Source organism: Echeneis naucrates, chromosome 10, assembly GCF_900963305.1.
Source record: "Echeneis naucrates chromosome 10, fEcheNa1.1, whole genome shotgun sequence".
Lineage (NCBI taxonomy): Eukaryota > Metazoa > Chordata > Actinopteri > Carangiformes > Echeneidae > Echeneis > Echeneis naucrates.
The window spans coordinates 25,032,038-25,047,010 of NC_042520.1; the positions used below are offsets into that span (position 1 = coordinate 25,032,038).

The 14,973-nt window shown below is 41.3% G+C and overlaps 1 protein-coding gene across 1 annotated transcript; it reads right to left on the reverse strand.

Moving 5' to 3' along the window:
* Positions 1-9,530: 9,530 nt before the first annotated feature.
* On the reverse strand, positions 9,531-11,934 carry LOC115049906 (trypsin inhibitor ClTI-1-like). Its single transcript, XM_029512521.1, has 4 exons — positions 11,854-11,934; positions 10,867-10,940; positions 9,804-9,913; positions 9,531-9,707 (listed from the first exon to the last, which is right to left on the reverse strand). Exons 1-4 carry the CDS (start codon positions 11,900-11,902, stop codon positions 9,659-9,661), a joined length of 282 nt encoding a protein of 93 aa, XP_029368381.1. The 5' UTR covers positions 11,903-11,934; the 3' UTR covers positions 9,531-9,658.
* Between the last annotated feature and the right edge of the window lie 3,039 nt (positions 11,935-14,973).

Sequence of the window (14,973 nt, forward strand, 5' to 3'; positions counted from 1 at the left end):
TCTTTAAGTTGTTTTTTTTTTTTTTTTTTTTTTTTTGAGCTGGTCCACCTCCGCTGTAATGGAGGAGACATCAGCTCGGAGCTCAGCCTTATCTCTCTGCAGGTCATTGATTTGCTGATGTGAGAACTGCAGGCTTACCAGATAGTGTCTTCACTATGGCAACGATCGCTGAGGATCTTGGGTGTTGTAGGCGAATATAGACTTCTGCTAACGTCCACAACTTTTCTGGTCATATGTGTGTATATATGCGCGTCCCAATGTTAAAGTCATTCCTACACCTTTGTACCTGCGTCATTAAAAAGCAGGTGCAGCTGATGAAGGAGATCAAAAGGTGGACTCCAACTGCAGGAGGGAGGGAGGAAAAGCTGGTCTCGAGGGGTGCTGGAGCCAATCCCAGCCAACTTTCCAGGTGAGGGGTGGGGACAGGTTGCCAGTCCATCAAACGGGTCAACACACAAAGACACACAGACACAAATAACCACTCATTCTCACATTCAGACCTACGGACAATTTAGAGTCACAAGTTAACCCTTCTTTGGAAGGTGGGAGAAACCGGAGTACCTGGAAGAAACCAACACAGACACAGGGAGATGCAAACATGCAAATTCTGCGGTAACCTAACCCGGAACCTTCTTATTGTAGCACAACAGCGCTGACCATTACGCCGCTGTGTTGCCATTTGTGCAGAGCTCACCTGTCAAAATCACATTTCATGTATCCCAACAGCTATGTCTACATTCTGACAAAAAATTATTGGTCTCCTTTTCACGGTTTGGCCATGAGCTCGAGTTAAAAATAAAAATGATGGTTATTTTTTCATGCCTCCACTCTAGCTTTGATGAATGAGTGATTTGGACTCTTCCTTTGAATGCTCATAGTTTGAAAGGTTTACTTTTTATATTTTAAAGTTTGAATGACATTTCTACGTGCAGGTATGAGAGAGCTAGCTGATTCAGAAAGAAGGTGACGTTTTGTGGTGTTTTTTTTAGTTCCAATTGATTTCCAATTGGAAATTTTGGCCATTTATTGGGAATAACTTTAGTAAAAATTGGAATTGCAAAGAGATCGTATCTCTTTCCTGATGGATCTGCATATTTTGATGTATACATACTTTTCAAAGCCACGGAACATGTACGCTCTGAAATTTGGCAGAGGAATAACAACTAAGGTATCCAAGGAAATTTTGAGTGCCACGGGGGCTGTTGCTGGGATGAGTAGCCTATATGATTTATTTTCCAGTCTCACTACTCATATTCTGCTTTGGAGAAAGTACTTGTTATTATATTGTTACTGTAGCACCCCCAGTTTTCACAAAGCTTAAAACTTTTTTGTATGACAGAGCTTATAGTTAAAAAGTTAAAGTTCATTTAGTCTTTAACGATGCTGCTATAGGCCTAGACTGCTGGTGGAAGGACTAAGCACCTCTCTCTCTCTCTCTCTCTCTCTCTCTCTCTCTCTCTCTCTCTCTCTCTCTCTCTCTCTCCTTACCCCCTGCATGCACCAACATATCAGTAACCATGCTTCTCCTAAATCCCTCTCTCCCAGTTCCTCTCCTCTCTCTCCCTGTCCTCATCCTGCAGGTGGTGAATCATCACTACCCCATGTCCCTGCAACGCCTGCTGCTCCCACATCTTGATGAACTACATACAGCATAATTTCTATGAACTTCATGCAGCATCATGTTCCTGCACCTGTTTTGAATATCCCCTCCTCCTGCTCTCATCCCTACTCTACCCAACTTTGCCCCCTCTGTGTGTGTCTCTCTCTCTGTCTCCCTCCCACCCTCTCTCTCTCTCTCTCTCTCTCAACTCAACCCAACCGGTCGAGGCAGATGGCCGCCCCCCCTGAGCCTGGTTCTGCTCGAGGTTTCTGCCTCTTAAAGGAAGTTTTTCCTTGCCTCTGTCGCCAAGTGCTTGCTCATCAGGGGATCTGTTGGGTCTCTTTAAATACATTTATAAAGAGTTTGGTCTAGACCTGCTCTATATGTAAACTGCCTTGATGTAACTTTGTTATGATTTGTCACCATATAAATAAATGTATTGTTTTGATTTGATATACCACACACTTTCAAATTGTATCAGCCATCCACGCCCACTGAGCTCCGCCATTTCTGTCTGAAAGAATAAATGAGCGATTACAGTCTGCTGGACCTACTTGTATGTTTAGTTGGGCCTTCCGTGCCTATATATTTGGGACAGATGTGTGATGATCAGTGTTGCCAGCTCCTCAGTACTCAATCGCCATCAACAATTTGCATAATTTATTGACAATAGGCATGTAATTCAAATAGACACTGTAGGATAGATACTAATGTCGCGGGAGAGACAGAGTGAGTAAAAAACATGTTAAATGTGTTCACAGCTATAAAATAATGTTTTTTCTGTTCTTCTTTCTTCTTTGCCATTGAAACAGGCCATCAATTCCCTGTGGAGGACCAAAAGGGACAGAATGAAATATATAAATAAAATCTAAATAATTACTTAAATGTGGCATTAATTAATTAAAATACCAGTTAATTTAATGTAAAAATATATATAATTATTTCACTTTGTATGTAATATTATTATTTCATGGTCCTGTGTTGCAGTGCTTCATTAATTAATTCACCCATCAAAGGCAGTGAGCGGGGCTAAGGCAAATCAGGTCTAATCAATTGCTTTAGATTGAAGCCTGGAAGTCTTTCAAAACATTGCGGCTATGGAGGATGTTGGTGAAAGACATTTTAAGCCTTTTAAGAGTATGTGGAAGTGGGACCTGCTGACCCAGAGCATATAGCGTGTAAAGCAGAGGAATTTTTCGCACTATAAGGTGAACTTAAAATCTTAAAATTTCCTCAAAATTTGGCAGTGCACCTTATGTATGAATTCTTGTTGTGCTTACTGACCTTGAACCAATTTTATGTGGTGCACTGTACTCAAAAATCTCTCAAAATGTTTTAGTACAACTTTGGTATGCGACGAAGCTGCTCCACTTGATGGATTGTCGGAGCATTCCCAGCTGACACAGGGACGTTGTATTAATGTTGGTCCTTGGTTGGATGTGGGTTGCAACGCCAGACAGCCACATTACATAGGAAAAATCTAATATGTCCTGTATTGTTTAATGTTAGAATATAGCACAACCAAAGGTCTTTTCACAATGAAACTTTGCATCTAGGGTTGGATCAGATTTCATTCACTTGCTGTCTGAATGCTAATGGAGGGGTAAGGATCTCCTCTCTGCTCTGACTGCCTTTGGGAAGCCGCTGTGAGGGCTTTGGGCTGGGGCTCACGGCTGTTGCTCTTTGAGAGCTTCAGAGCAATGTGAGCTCTGATGTCAGTTTACTCCAGAAAAGTCTCCATTAACACCAGAAACAGTCGCTAAATCTAGCAACAAAGACACTAAATTGGCAACACTAGTGACGATAACACAGTCTTCAATGTGGCAACTGTTGCTAATGTAGCCTGCTGCTAACGTCCAAAACCACCACTGATTTCTCAGAATCAGAGGAAAGATTATTAAAACTGGGTTGAGAGGGGGTGCAGTGTCAGTTTAAACAGGCTGCTGGACCTACTAACATGTAATGTTAATTCTAAAGGCTTCATACCAGAGCTATTCATATACTTAAATTGTATGTTATTGCTGTGCTTGTAAACATTACAAATTCACATATGACACAAAAATGTAAAGAAAATACCTCACACTTAGTTGCATGAGCTCTTAGATACATAACACTGAGGAACAGCTTCATCTTTGTCAGCTCCTGGTGGTCTGCAAAGACACTGGCAGGTTTATTTAGGTACGGCCAATATTTATTTTATTTTAGTTGTATTCAGTTGTATTCGGAAATTAAATAAACTCAAACCACTTCTGTGCGCCATTGCATACAACTATCATGCTTGTACGCACAAAATGAACTTCCGATTGAAAGTTTGAAAAACGTTTTAGCTAGCAATGAAAAAAATTGGAAAATTATGCTGGCACGCACGAAACAGTAGATTAAAAAATGTGACCATTTCACAATTTCCCATGAGACTGGATTGAACTATAGTATCTGATTGCAGTAATGAAACCTACAGGGCAACAGAGGGTCTGTACTTTTACCTGAATCCGCTGTCCACTACACACCAGGATTATATTAAGTATATTTATGATTTTATTAATAATGTCAACAATGTACACATTCCAGTAGATTCAATCTTTTTAATCGAAATTGATACATTACCTGCCAAGGTTCTGGTTCATGCTTTTATTTTGCAGTTCTGTTACATTCTGTTTCCTGTGTTGTTGTATAACCTTCAGAGTTTCTTCTTCCATTTGTGTTCCTAGTTTTGAACTAGTGATTTTCCGTTGCTACTTTGCCCTGCATTTCCTAGTACTACTAGTGATTTTCTGTTGAAACTTTCTAACAATATTTTGCCCCTGGAATTTTCAGCGCTTTTTGTTACTCCGTTCTCTTCAGTTGTTACTTTCCTAAAGGCTCAGCCACTGCCCCATCCAGCTCTCAGTTTTGCTGGCTGCGTTGTTTGTTATTGTTTGTTTCTACATTTGTTTGCTACTTTGTCATTAAAGCTTTTTGTTTACCATTGTCTGAGCCTCCCGCGTCAGCTTTTGGGTCCAGACTCTGTCTGTTTTGCAACACAGCCTTAAACATTAAGGGGGGCAATTACTGAAAAGCATTTTGCCAAAAAGACAGGATAAAAAAGTATGACAATAATTGGAAATACATTTGGCTGGGAACAATTTTAAATGGAATGGCCAGGATTATTTTTTTTTTTTAGAAAAGAGGGGAACAGCTATGTTCAAGACATTTGCGCCTGCTTTTGCCAACATTTTTATGGCAGATTGGGAGACAGGGGCTCTACAGCAATGTGACAAGAGTCATATAAATTATTAAAAATATTTGTATGGTATCTGGGGCATATTAGCTTTTCCCAAACACTCAATAATTTTTATCTATGTATTAACTTAAAATTCGCATTGAATCACAATTCAATTGAGTTTTTGCACACAACATTTAAAGGACGCAAAAATAGATCAAAAAGATGGATACACATGTTACTACTGAACACCAGCTTTCATCTGATGAAGGCCTGATCAATCATAAATATTAATATTCCACAGGATCTGCACACAGTATTTTAAAGAGGCCACTCTGGTACTCTTCTCTGCACTGGCCAGCAGAGGGAACTCTTGAACCGTTCTTAAATCATGCTAGTACAGTTCCTCCAGATTAAGCCCTATGATGTGCCCAGCATAATTTCCCTCATCACCACATGATCTCGACAGTGAAACTGATCTGAGAAATCAGGGACAACTTTGAAGTCTCCACAAGGGGAAGGGAGCTGCAATTGCTGCATTCAGAAATTATAGCGAGTTAAAGGATTATCTGGTGAAAGCAAAAACTTAAACACTATTGGACCCCAAATGAAAATGACAAAATCACAATTTGATAGTAAAATATGACCACATTCACACAACACATATACAATATTTTGGAGGAAAGACATCCACACTCCACTGGTTTAAAAGTTCATATACCGTGGCTGTGCTGGGCCCTGGATTACTGGAAAGACAATTGTAATTACATTATTATTGATTTTATTATATGATTAGAAAAAATAGTATTGTTATCAAAGTTCAGATGTTTTTGGAAGTTTGATGTTTTATATTCATAACATTATATCTCACCTTCACTCACAGTGATCAATATTTTTATTTTATTTTTATTTATTTTTTATTTACCTTGCACCATCGGTGTATACATTTTATCAGTTTACCATCAATTCACATATTGATAATTTACTAAGCCTATGCTTCACAATCAGCCTACCCTGCAGTTTGTAAACTTAAACTTATTCACAATATACACCATCAATTGACATATTATCAATAATCATTTACATCTCATTCCACACAATTATTTGCATTACTTGTTTACATCTCACACCATAAATCTACATCAATCAAATAAGTTGTTTGCTAAACTTACTTACATGTCACAACATCTAACCACATATCAGCAGTACCCAGTCATTACAAGACAACTTTCCAGATATGTGTCACACCATGGTGAGGTTGTCTTGTCTGGGCTTACTGTGTCTCGTCATTTCCTGTTTTATTTTGAAATGCCTAACTCTCCTCTCGTTTCAGAACACTTGCCCTTCCTCATGTCTCCTGTGTGCCCTCATGATTTCCAATTGTCTCCACCTGTTCCCCATTTTCCCCCACAGTTCAAATAGTCTGTCTTCCCCTTGTCTTGTGCCAGTGTGTCGTCGATTCATGTCTCACACCAGCGCTACGTCCATGCCACAGCCCTCGTTTCTTTGTGTAAGCTTTTGGTCCTCGACTGAGTGAATTTTTGTTTGTAATTTCTATACCAGAGTTAGCCCTTTTTCCCCATAGCCTTTTATTCTTTCCTCTGCATGAGTGACTTTTTGTTTGTAAATTCTTTGGATAGATTAATGTTCATAGCTTTTGTGTTTTCCTCGTTAAGAGTGATTTTGAGTTGTTTTCATGTTTTCATAGAATTACCTTGATCCTCTGCTTAGTAGCGTGAATGAGTTTCTCTTGTTTTATTAGTCAGATTTTTCCTCCCTATGGAGTGTTTTTTGTTTTCCCCCTTTTTTCCTTGTGACATCCCTTTTAAGTTAGTGTTTCATAGCCCTGTTTCCTTTTTTCACTTGGGTCTGAGATCATTGCAGCCAAGAATAAAGTCTGTGTCTTACAAAGCCTCTGCATCTGAGTCCTGGTCTGACAATATGATTTAGATCAATCTCTCTACCTTTCCTATCTGTCTCCAGTCTGTGCATCAAAGTGTGTGTGAGTGTGTGTTTGCACGTGCGCGTTGTGTGAAGGTGCCAGTAGCAGGGGAAGCATTCATAGATTCAGGTTTATGTCAAACAACTGAACAGGTTCAATAATGAAGCTCTGACACAGCGCTGAGTAAATAGACTGATTGAAAAGACTGATTTTTCACACGGTAAAAGGAAAGGGGGGCAAAATTAATTATTTTAAAAAGTTGTATAATGGTAGCTACACTCATGATGAATATAAACACTGAAGCGGAGGGAGCTCAGCTCCTGATGGCTATACTGCCGAGGTGAGGTAGCAGAGCTGAGCTCCGGAGGGCTCAGGCCCAATTTAATCTCTGTCCTATAATTTTAATAAAAATATTATTTTATTATTGAGCTGAACAAAGAAATTGCATGAGAGTTTTGCAAGAAAGGCAAAGAACAATCTGGCAACTGGGGGAGTGAGGAGCTGGTGAATATATGGTGGGCTGATATCAGTAGATAAAGAGCAGCTGTGATCACAGGTGAGTAGAGATGGCTTAATGGGGGGGTATGGCTTGGCAGGTGGAGTGAGGTGGTGTGAAAAAGGAGGAGGAGGTGAGTGGAAAAGTACTGAATGGGAGCTGGGTGACAGAGCTGTGAGAACAACTCCAACACCCTCATCAAATTCATGCCGTCATCGTGGCGGCCTACTGTTACACCTTGTTGTGTTGCAGCACAACAAAAACGAGCTGTCTCTGTGTCTTGGGGCCTGTATCATGAAGCTGGATTTAAATGCCTGGAATCTCTTTTCATTAACTGGCTTCACTTACCCAGACATCCATAATCTGGATAATCCGTGTCACAAAGCCGCTCACAAACTCGCTAATTGAAGCCAGATGTTTTCCTATCTAGATCAGTGCCTTTCCACATAAAAGAGGCGGGGTTTGCCGTATTCGACCAACTGCAGTGTGGAGAAGATGCAAAGAGCAACTAACAGTATTTCCCAATGGAGGAGCGAAGTGTGATATACCAAAAATATCAGTACAAATTAATTATTCAAGCAAAGAGTAACACAACTGCAGCAGAAAGAAGCAGAAATCAGCAACTCTGTCAATGCACACATTAAAGGGATCATAATATTAATTCGCCACCACATCGGTGAGAGTTATGTATGTTCCCCATAAATTTCTGTTTCAGTTTTTTTTAGTCGCTTGTTTGACAGTTTGAACCCCATTATTCCAGTTACAACAACAGTTGAGCAAAAAGAACTTGATAGCAAGTGGAAAACAAATATAAGAACATAGTTCAAAGTGGTCAGTGGTTCTGTAATATCTTATACGCTGTATATGTGTCCCTGTTGTGGGCAATAACCAACATGTATAAAGCTGTAATTGAAACAGTGAAGCCCTCCATAAGGGGTAATCAAGGGTGAGGGATCTATCACATATGGGGCTGGGGGGTTTACAGGAGGAATCCTCTAATTCCAGATGGTCACTATATTGTGTTGTACAATGTATGCAGAGATTAATTTGTGTTCCCAGTCTGGGGCCACCCTCAGCCCACGGACACAGATGAAACAGGCGTCAATGACCCCAAAGGCCATCTCCATCCTGACACTGGTTTGAGAGAGGGCCACATTGAACAAATTTTGGGGCACGGCCCTAGGGTCAGGACAGGGGGTCATCAAATATGTGTGGCATGCATATCCCCTGTCAGCCAGTGGCACTCCATATTGAGTATCATAACAACTTCAAAATACTTAGCTGTTACATGGCCCACCTCTTGCCGATAATCCCGATCCTTTCTCATCCTGTCTGTCTCCTTCCTAACAGGCGTGGCTACTTAGCGATTAAGGTGCCTATATAGAGGGGAAGGGGACTGCAGTTCTCTCTCTTCCTCATTCTGGCCAGGCAGCAGCAGTAGAGTTTTGGTGGTGATTTTGTGATCTTATGTAGCTATTTTTGGTTCTCTTTCCTTTTGTGTTCTTGGTGGGTCCAGTGGTTCAGTTTTTGTGGCTTTATTTCTATCGTTTAGGTTTTTAGTTGGATTATGTTCAGGTAGAGGGGAGAACCCTGTTCCGCCGGCCCCATGACACAGGAAGATGACAGTATAGTATTTGAATCCTCAGTGGGAGAGGTGAAATTAAGTGAAAAAGCCTCTCACTAAACATTCCTGGACCATGGCTGGTAGGTAAGGGAAAAGCACGAAGCATGAAGGTGGAATGGAAGTAAGACAAGTGTTTATGATAAGTACCACATAAATACCACAAAGGGATGAGTAGCACCCTCCAGCCAGTGCTTCCATTCCTGAAGTGCCAAAACGACTGCCAGCTGTTCTCGGTTCCCTAAATTTTACGTTCTCACAGCAGGGATAAGCCGGCAAGAGAAGAAAGTGCAGGGATGCAGCTTCTGGTCAGAGGTGGAGAGCTGGGAGAGTACTGCCCCAACACCAGGCATCAACTTCTACCCCAAACTGAATTGCACGATGAGAGTGGAACAGTTTGGTTACTGGGGAAACAACTTGACTATTGCTCCGAATAAACCTGCAGTAAAAACTGGCAAACCCCAAAAACCTTTGCAGTTGCTCCCTTGCTGTAAGAGAGGGCCAAATGGCCACAGGCAGTGGAAGTGTTAGAAGATGGATGGAAGGTTCACTCTCCAATCTCTCTAATCGAAGATGTCTCCAAATACCTCATGTTTCCTCAAATTTCACTCGTGTTTATACTGGTAAAAAGCCTTGGTGTCTGAATATGAAAGGAAACACAGGAGACACGCATAATTGGTAAAACTTTAATTACAAGGCAAAATACATTGATTAGAACTGCCTATGACACCAAAAGTGTATATGATTACATGTGTGTCTCTGTGTGCATGCACAAAAACTCATGTCTCTGCCACAACCAGTTAAGAGCACATCCCTTTGGATGCCACTAGCACATTCTTCTTCTCTGTCCTGTAAGAAGAAAAGAACATGATGTGTACATGATGGTTTCACTGGAGTGTATATATGCACACATAGTGCACTTGAGTTAAGGTGTGTGTTACATACCTGTTAGCAAGGCACAGAGTACACTCAGTGCTGTAGGTCTTTCCATCACTGCCACATACTGGATTGTACTCTTTTGTGCAGACTGCTCCCTCATACTTGTTACACTCAGGCTGAACACATGGTCACATAATTACTGATTAGGCACCCTTACAGGTGATGCAAATGCAATGTAGTGCTGTTACAACTGGATCAGATTAAACTAGATTTGATATTGATGGTATCTAAAAAAAACTAGAAACTAACTGCAGTCTTTATTCTAGTGTCACTCTTTCCTTGTCTAGCAGTGATCTGTGGTTCGTGAAAGATTTGCTCATTCTGAACTAATCTTGTATGACTTGAGAGTAACGAGTCATTTCAGTAAGTGATACATTATTTTTTGCCTGGTCCAAGCATGCATGCCACAGGATCAGATTCATTCACTGCATATTCTCAGTGTAGCTGGAACTACAAGGAACTACAAAGCTGTGGAGGTAACAACAGGCTCAGTGTCAAAATGAATGATTCGTTCACGACTCATAACTATGGGTTTTCGGGTCTATCATTCATTATTCACATGGTTACAGCAATAACTTGACCAATGCTGTTACTGCTGGTGAGGAGAGCTATCTGACGTTAGCACGGAAGTTAACATTATCTGTGTAGCTATGGGATGGATGTTTAATTTGCCTTACACTACGGGTCTAGTAGGCTAAAAAGAATAGCCATCATAGAATGACAATTTTTTAATGATACTGGCAAATTAAGTAATCAGTAATTTCAATTTACATAGTCTATGGCCCAAAAGGGTGGTCAATAGGTTAACAAAAACAAACTTGTGTATTATATGCCAAGTGAAGCAAACCATGTTGCTCTTCAGTGTTTGAAAGCCATGCTTTTTCAGACATTACTCCAATGACAGCTACAGTGCCACACTGGTTCCAGTGAACGAAATGAAAAAATTAGCTGAAAAAAAGATTCATTCATTTTACTGAATGAAATTAAAAGACCCCAGTCAGTAAAAAGATCTGAACTTCCCATCACTATTGTCTAGCAGTTTCTGGTAATATTGTTTAAGCAATCTCACCTCTCTGGGTTCATTGTCAACTGGTTTGCCAGACATCAGCCCCTCATCACTCTCTGAAACTGTCTGAGAGAAGACTTCATTCATGCGCGCGCGCACACGCACACGCACACACACACACACACACACACACACACGTCTTAAGTGAAGACATACATTGACATTCTGCTTTACATATCCTCAAACCTCAGTCCTGATCTAATTTTAGACTTGATTCTAACCTGAATGCCCCAACCCTTTTAAAACAAGTTTTGCCAGTTTTTCTTTTATCTTAGCTTCCTATTACTCTGCTGCTCTTTTTGTGTAGCTGTTGTTGTACGAACAATGTAGAATCTGACACTTTGAATCATTGCTCCTTCATCTTACTTACCCCTTATCCTATCCTTCTTACTAAACCTTGGACTGATGGCTCTGATATCACTGTTACCAACAGTTGTTGGTTGGCCTCATGTTAACCTCAGGCACCACAGCATCTGTGTGCTGTTTGACTGGTAAATAAACATTGCTGCTTAAACCAGCTAAGCCGTGAGAAGATGACAGCTGAACCACAGCTGAGAGAAATAAGCCTCCCCAGTTAAAGAGTTCTGCTCCTCTCCAAAATCACATTATTTTACCATAATTTCTTTTAAAGAAAATAGATGTATTTGATTTGACAGGCCCAAACTCACCATTTTTAGATATGTTTATTTATCATCTTTACAAAAGAATTTTTCTTACACTACGATTACCAAGTGTAATCAGTACACTAAAATAAAACCAATCTTAAAGAATCAATTTGTCACTTAAGCAGTCAAAAAAACAAAACTGTGGTGGCATTACGTCATCTCTCACTGTGTATTGTTCATTGCATTCCCTCTTTTTGTCTTGTTTTAACATCCATTTTCCAGAAACAGCATTTCACAGGAGCAGGTGTACTTCCAGGGAGGTACAGGGTAAAAAGTCTGTGACCAAAAGTTTAAGATCATAAATTTAACTTATAAATGGACTCACCAGAGACAGAGAACAGCAGGCTAAGCAGCAGCAGCAAAACCAGCTTCATGGCTCCTAGACTGTGGACAACAGGTGTGTCACACACGCATTTCCTTTTATACACTGTGACTACGTGTTCAACTGGCTTTGACCAACCCCTAGCTTGATTCTGATTGGCTGTAATCCATTTTTTCTTCATTGATTTATTGGTTAGGTTTAGGCATGAAGATTGATGATTGGTTAAGATAAGAATACTATAATAACAGTAATAATATTAGCACAACAAATAATAAAGAAACTAACACATAAGTACTAATACAAATGATTGTGCCAGTGGGTGTTGAGCTTAACCATGAGGAAGGAGGTGGTGCGCTCTCACAGATCCAGAGGTGGAGACAGCTGAGGGGAAGAGAAGAGAGAAATAGGGTTAGAGAGAGAGAAGTATTAGTAACATGAATTCATAACATGAATGTGTGCAGATAGAAAGGAAGAGATGAGGAGAGAGGACCTCATCATGGGACCATATTTGTCAGCTTCAACTTTAGCAAAGAGTACAGTTTTAAGCCTCATTTGAACCCAGACAGGGAAGTGATTCCACAAGTGAGGAGCCTTATGGCTCTATTTCCTGAATACTTTCTGTGAACTGGTAGCACATGAGAGGAGCCTAATAGCTGAAGGATTTGCTCCTCATAGAAAACCATGATATTACAAATAAACCTACATTTAGAGAGTGCAGGGTGCTGTTGGTTTGTGATATTGTGGTTGATATTGCCTATAAACATGTTCAAGCATAAGGTGGCAGATTGTTATGGTCCTCATTATCTAAAAAGAGAACCAGAAACTGTTCAAAACAGGTTATTGTGCTGTTCAGTCTAACCAGGAAAGTCTACTCCAAGCTGCTGGGAAGGAGACTGTCTCATACAGAAGGAACAATGTAGATTCTGTCCAGGCAGTGCACCAAATTTTTACCCTTCCCAGGATGCTGATTGACAACATCAGGGTTTTATGTAAATACATCAAAAGAAGTCCAAATGTGGAAGTAGCATCTTATAGTGATCCTTGATCCAGACCATAGAAACAGACACATACTGGACTAGTAGAAAATAAGGATGCGTTTCAAGTAATAGCTTAATATATTCTACTGTATAGGTGATGACCTGTGACTTTTTCATCCAAGTCACAGTAATATGTGAGGATCAACTTCAGTATTTGATACAATGGCGCTGTCCTAACGTTGTACTGTTAGATCAGAGACATGAACAGGGCTTCTTCCTGGTATGTTACCTAGAGTGGGAATAATGCATAGCAGAATCAGCTTAACTGAAACCAGAACAGGTTTTGAGCCTGCTTGTACAAGCAGGTTCAAAACCTGCTTCAAAACCTTGTGTTACCATCACAAAGGTTGCCACACATTCCTGTTTTAAAGCTTTGTTTAAGTAAAAAAAGTTTCAGATGTTTAAGTCGTTTGGTCACAATTTGGATGAACTGAAATCAAATCAGATTTATTGGTATAGCTCCAAATCATAATAAAGTTACATCAAGGCTCTTTACATATAGAGCAGGTCTAGACCAAACTCGTCATAAAATTATTTAAAGAGACCCAACAGATCCCCCGATGATCAAGCACTTGGTGACAGTGGCAAGGAAAAACTTCCTTTAAGAGGCAGAAACAGCCTCGGGGGTGGCCATCTGCCTCGATCAGTTGGGTTGAGAGAGAGGTAGAGATAGAGAGAGAGAGAGAGAGACATGGGGGCAAGGAATCAAGAACTGTGGCATGGACATAGCGCTGGTGTGGGACATGAATCGACGACACACTGACACAAGACAAGGGGAAGACAGACTATTTAAGATGTGGGAGGAAATGGGGAACAGGTGGAAACAATGGTAATCAGGGAGACACACAGGATAAATGAGGAAGGGCAAGTGTTATTTTGAAGTTAGGAATTTCAAAATAAAACATGAAATGACAAGACAATAAAACCAAGATGAGACAACCTCACCACAGTGTGACAGAACCCCCCTCTCTAAGACTGGCTACCAGACGGGTCAGGCTATTCACGGTAAAAGTCTGTGATGAGGGTTCGATCCAAAATGAACAGCGAAGGAAACCATTGTCTCTCCTCTGGGCCTTGTAGATGGGACCCCCGTCTATCACCTCAGGAGGAGGGGGTGAGAGGGGCGGGACCAAGGAACTCTCCTTGGCTGGTTTGACCTGACTGACATGGAATGTGGGGTGGACACGGAGGGAGCGAGGCAGGCGCAGACGGACAGCTGCTGGACCGATGACCTTGGTGATGGGGAAAGGGCCCACGCAACGTGGAGCCAGTTTCTTGGAGGGAACCCGGAGGTGCAGATTCTTGGCAGAGAGCCATACTCTTTGGCCTGGCAGGTAGGCAGGTGAGGATCGTCTCTTGCGATCCACAGAAACCGAGTAAAGATGGCCCTTGGGGATGCTGGAACTAGGGATCAGATCTATGGCGCAGTCATAAGGTCTATGAGGTGGCAGCGACAAGGCCTTGGATTTACTGAAAACCTTGCGGAGATGGTGATAGCAGGAAGGGACGGACTTCAGGTCTACCTCTGAGTCTGTGGCAGCATGGAGAGAAACATGATTAATAAAAGGACACATTATGTTCCGGGTTTGGGATGTATTCTAAATGCTTAGCACATCCCTCCTCCTATCCTAAGATCTCCCCAGTTCTCCAATTAATGTACGGGTTATGAATGCACAACCAGAGGTGGCCAAAGATCAGTTTCTGTGATGGTGAGTGACAGAGGTAGAAGTTTATGTGCTCCTTATGTCCGTGAGTGTGTAGTTCCAGGGTTTCAGTGATGTGGGTTATAGTAAACAGTTCTTTACCATTGAGTGCGCGGGCTATAATGGGTCTGGTGAGTGGCTCAGGATTGAGCCCCAATTTGGCTGCCAATCCCCAGTCCATCAGACTCTCATCGGCCCCTGAGTCGATGAGTATCCTTAGCTTTGTGGTAGTGGTGTGGTGAATGACCTTTACGGCTGTGAGGATGCGTGAAGCATGGCCATGAACTGCAGGTGGACTCACCAGATTGGTTCCTTTGGCAGGACACACAGCGACCGGACTCTCCGCAGTAAAAACATCTGCCCTCCTGCTGTTGTCGTCGTTG

Bases quoted from the DNA above. Each gene is read 5' to 3' on its own strand.
- LOC115049906 (XM_029512521.1), bottom strand. From the start codon at position 11,902: ATGAAGCTGGTTTTGCTGCTGCTGCTTAGCCTGCTGTTCTCTGTCTCT. The intron at 10,941-11,853 runs GTGAGTCCATTT...GCATGAATGAAG, and splicing joins CCTGCTGTTCTCTGTCTCTG to TCTTCTCTCAGACAGTTTCA. The intron at 9,708-9,803 runs GTATGTAACACA...TTCTTCTTACAG, and splicing joins ACTCTGTGCCTTGCTAACAG to GACAGAGAAGAAGAATGTGC.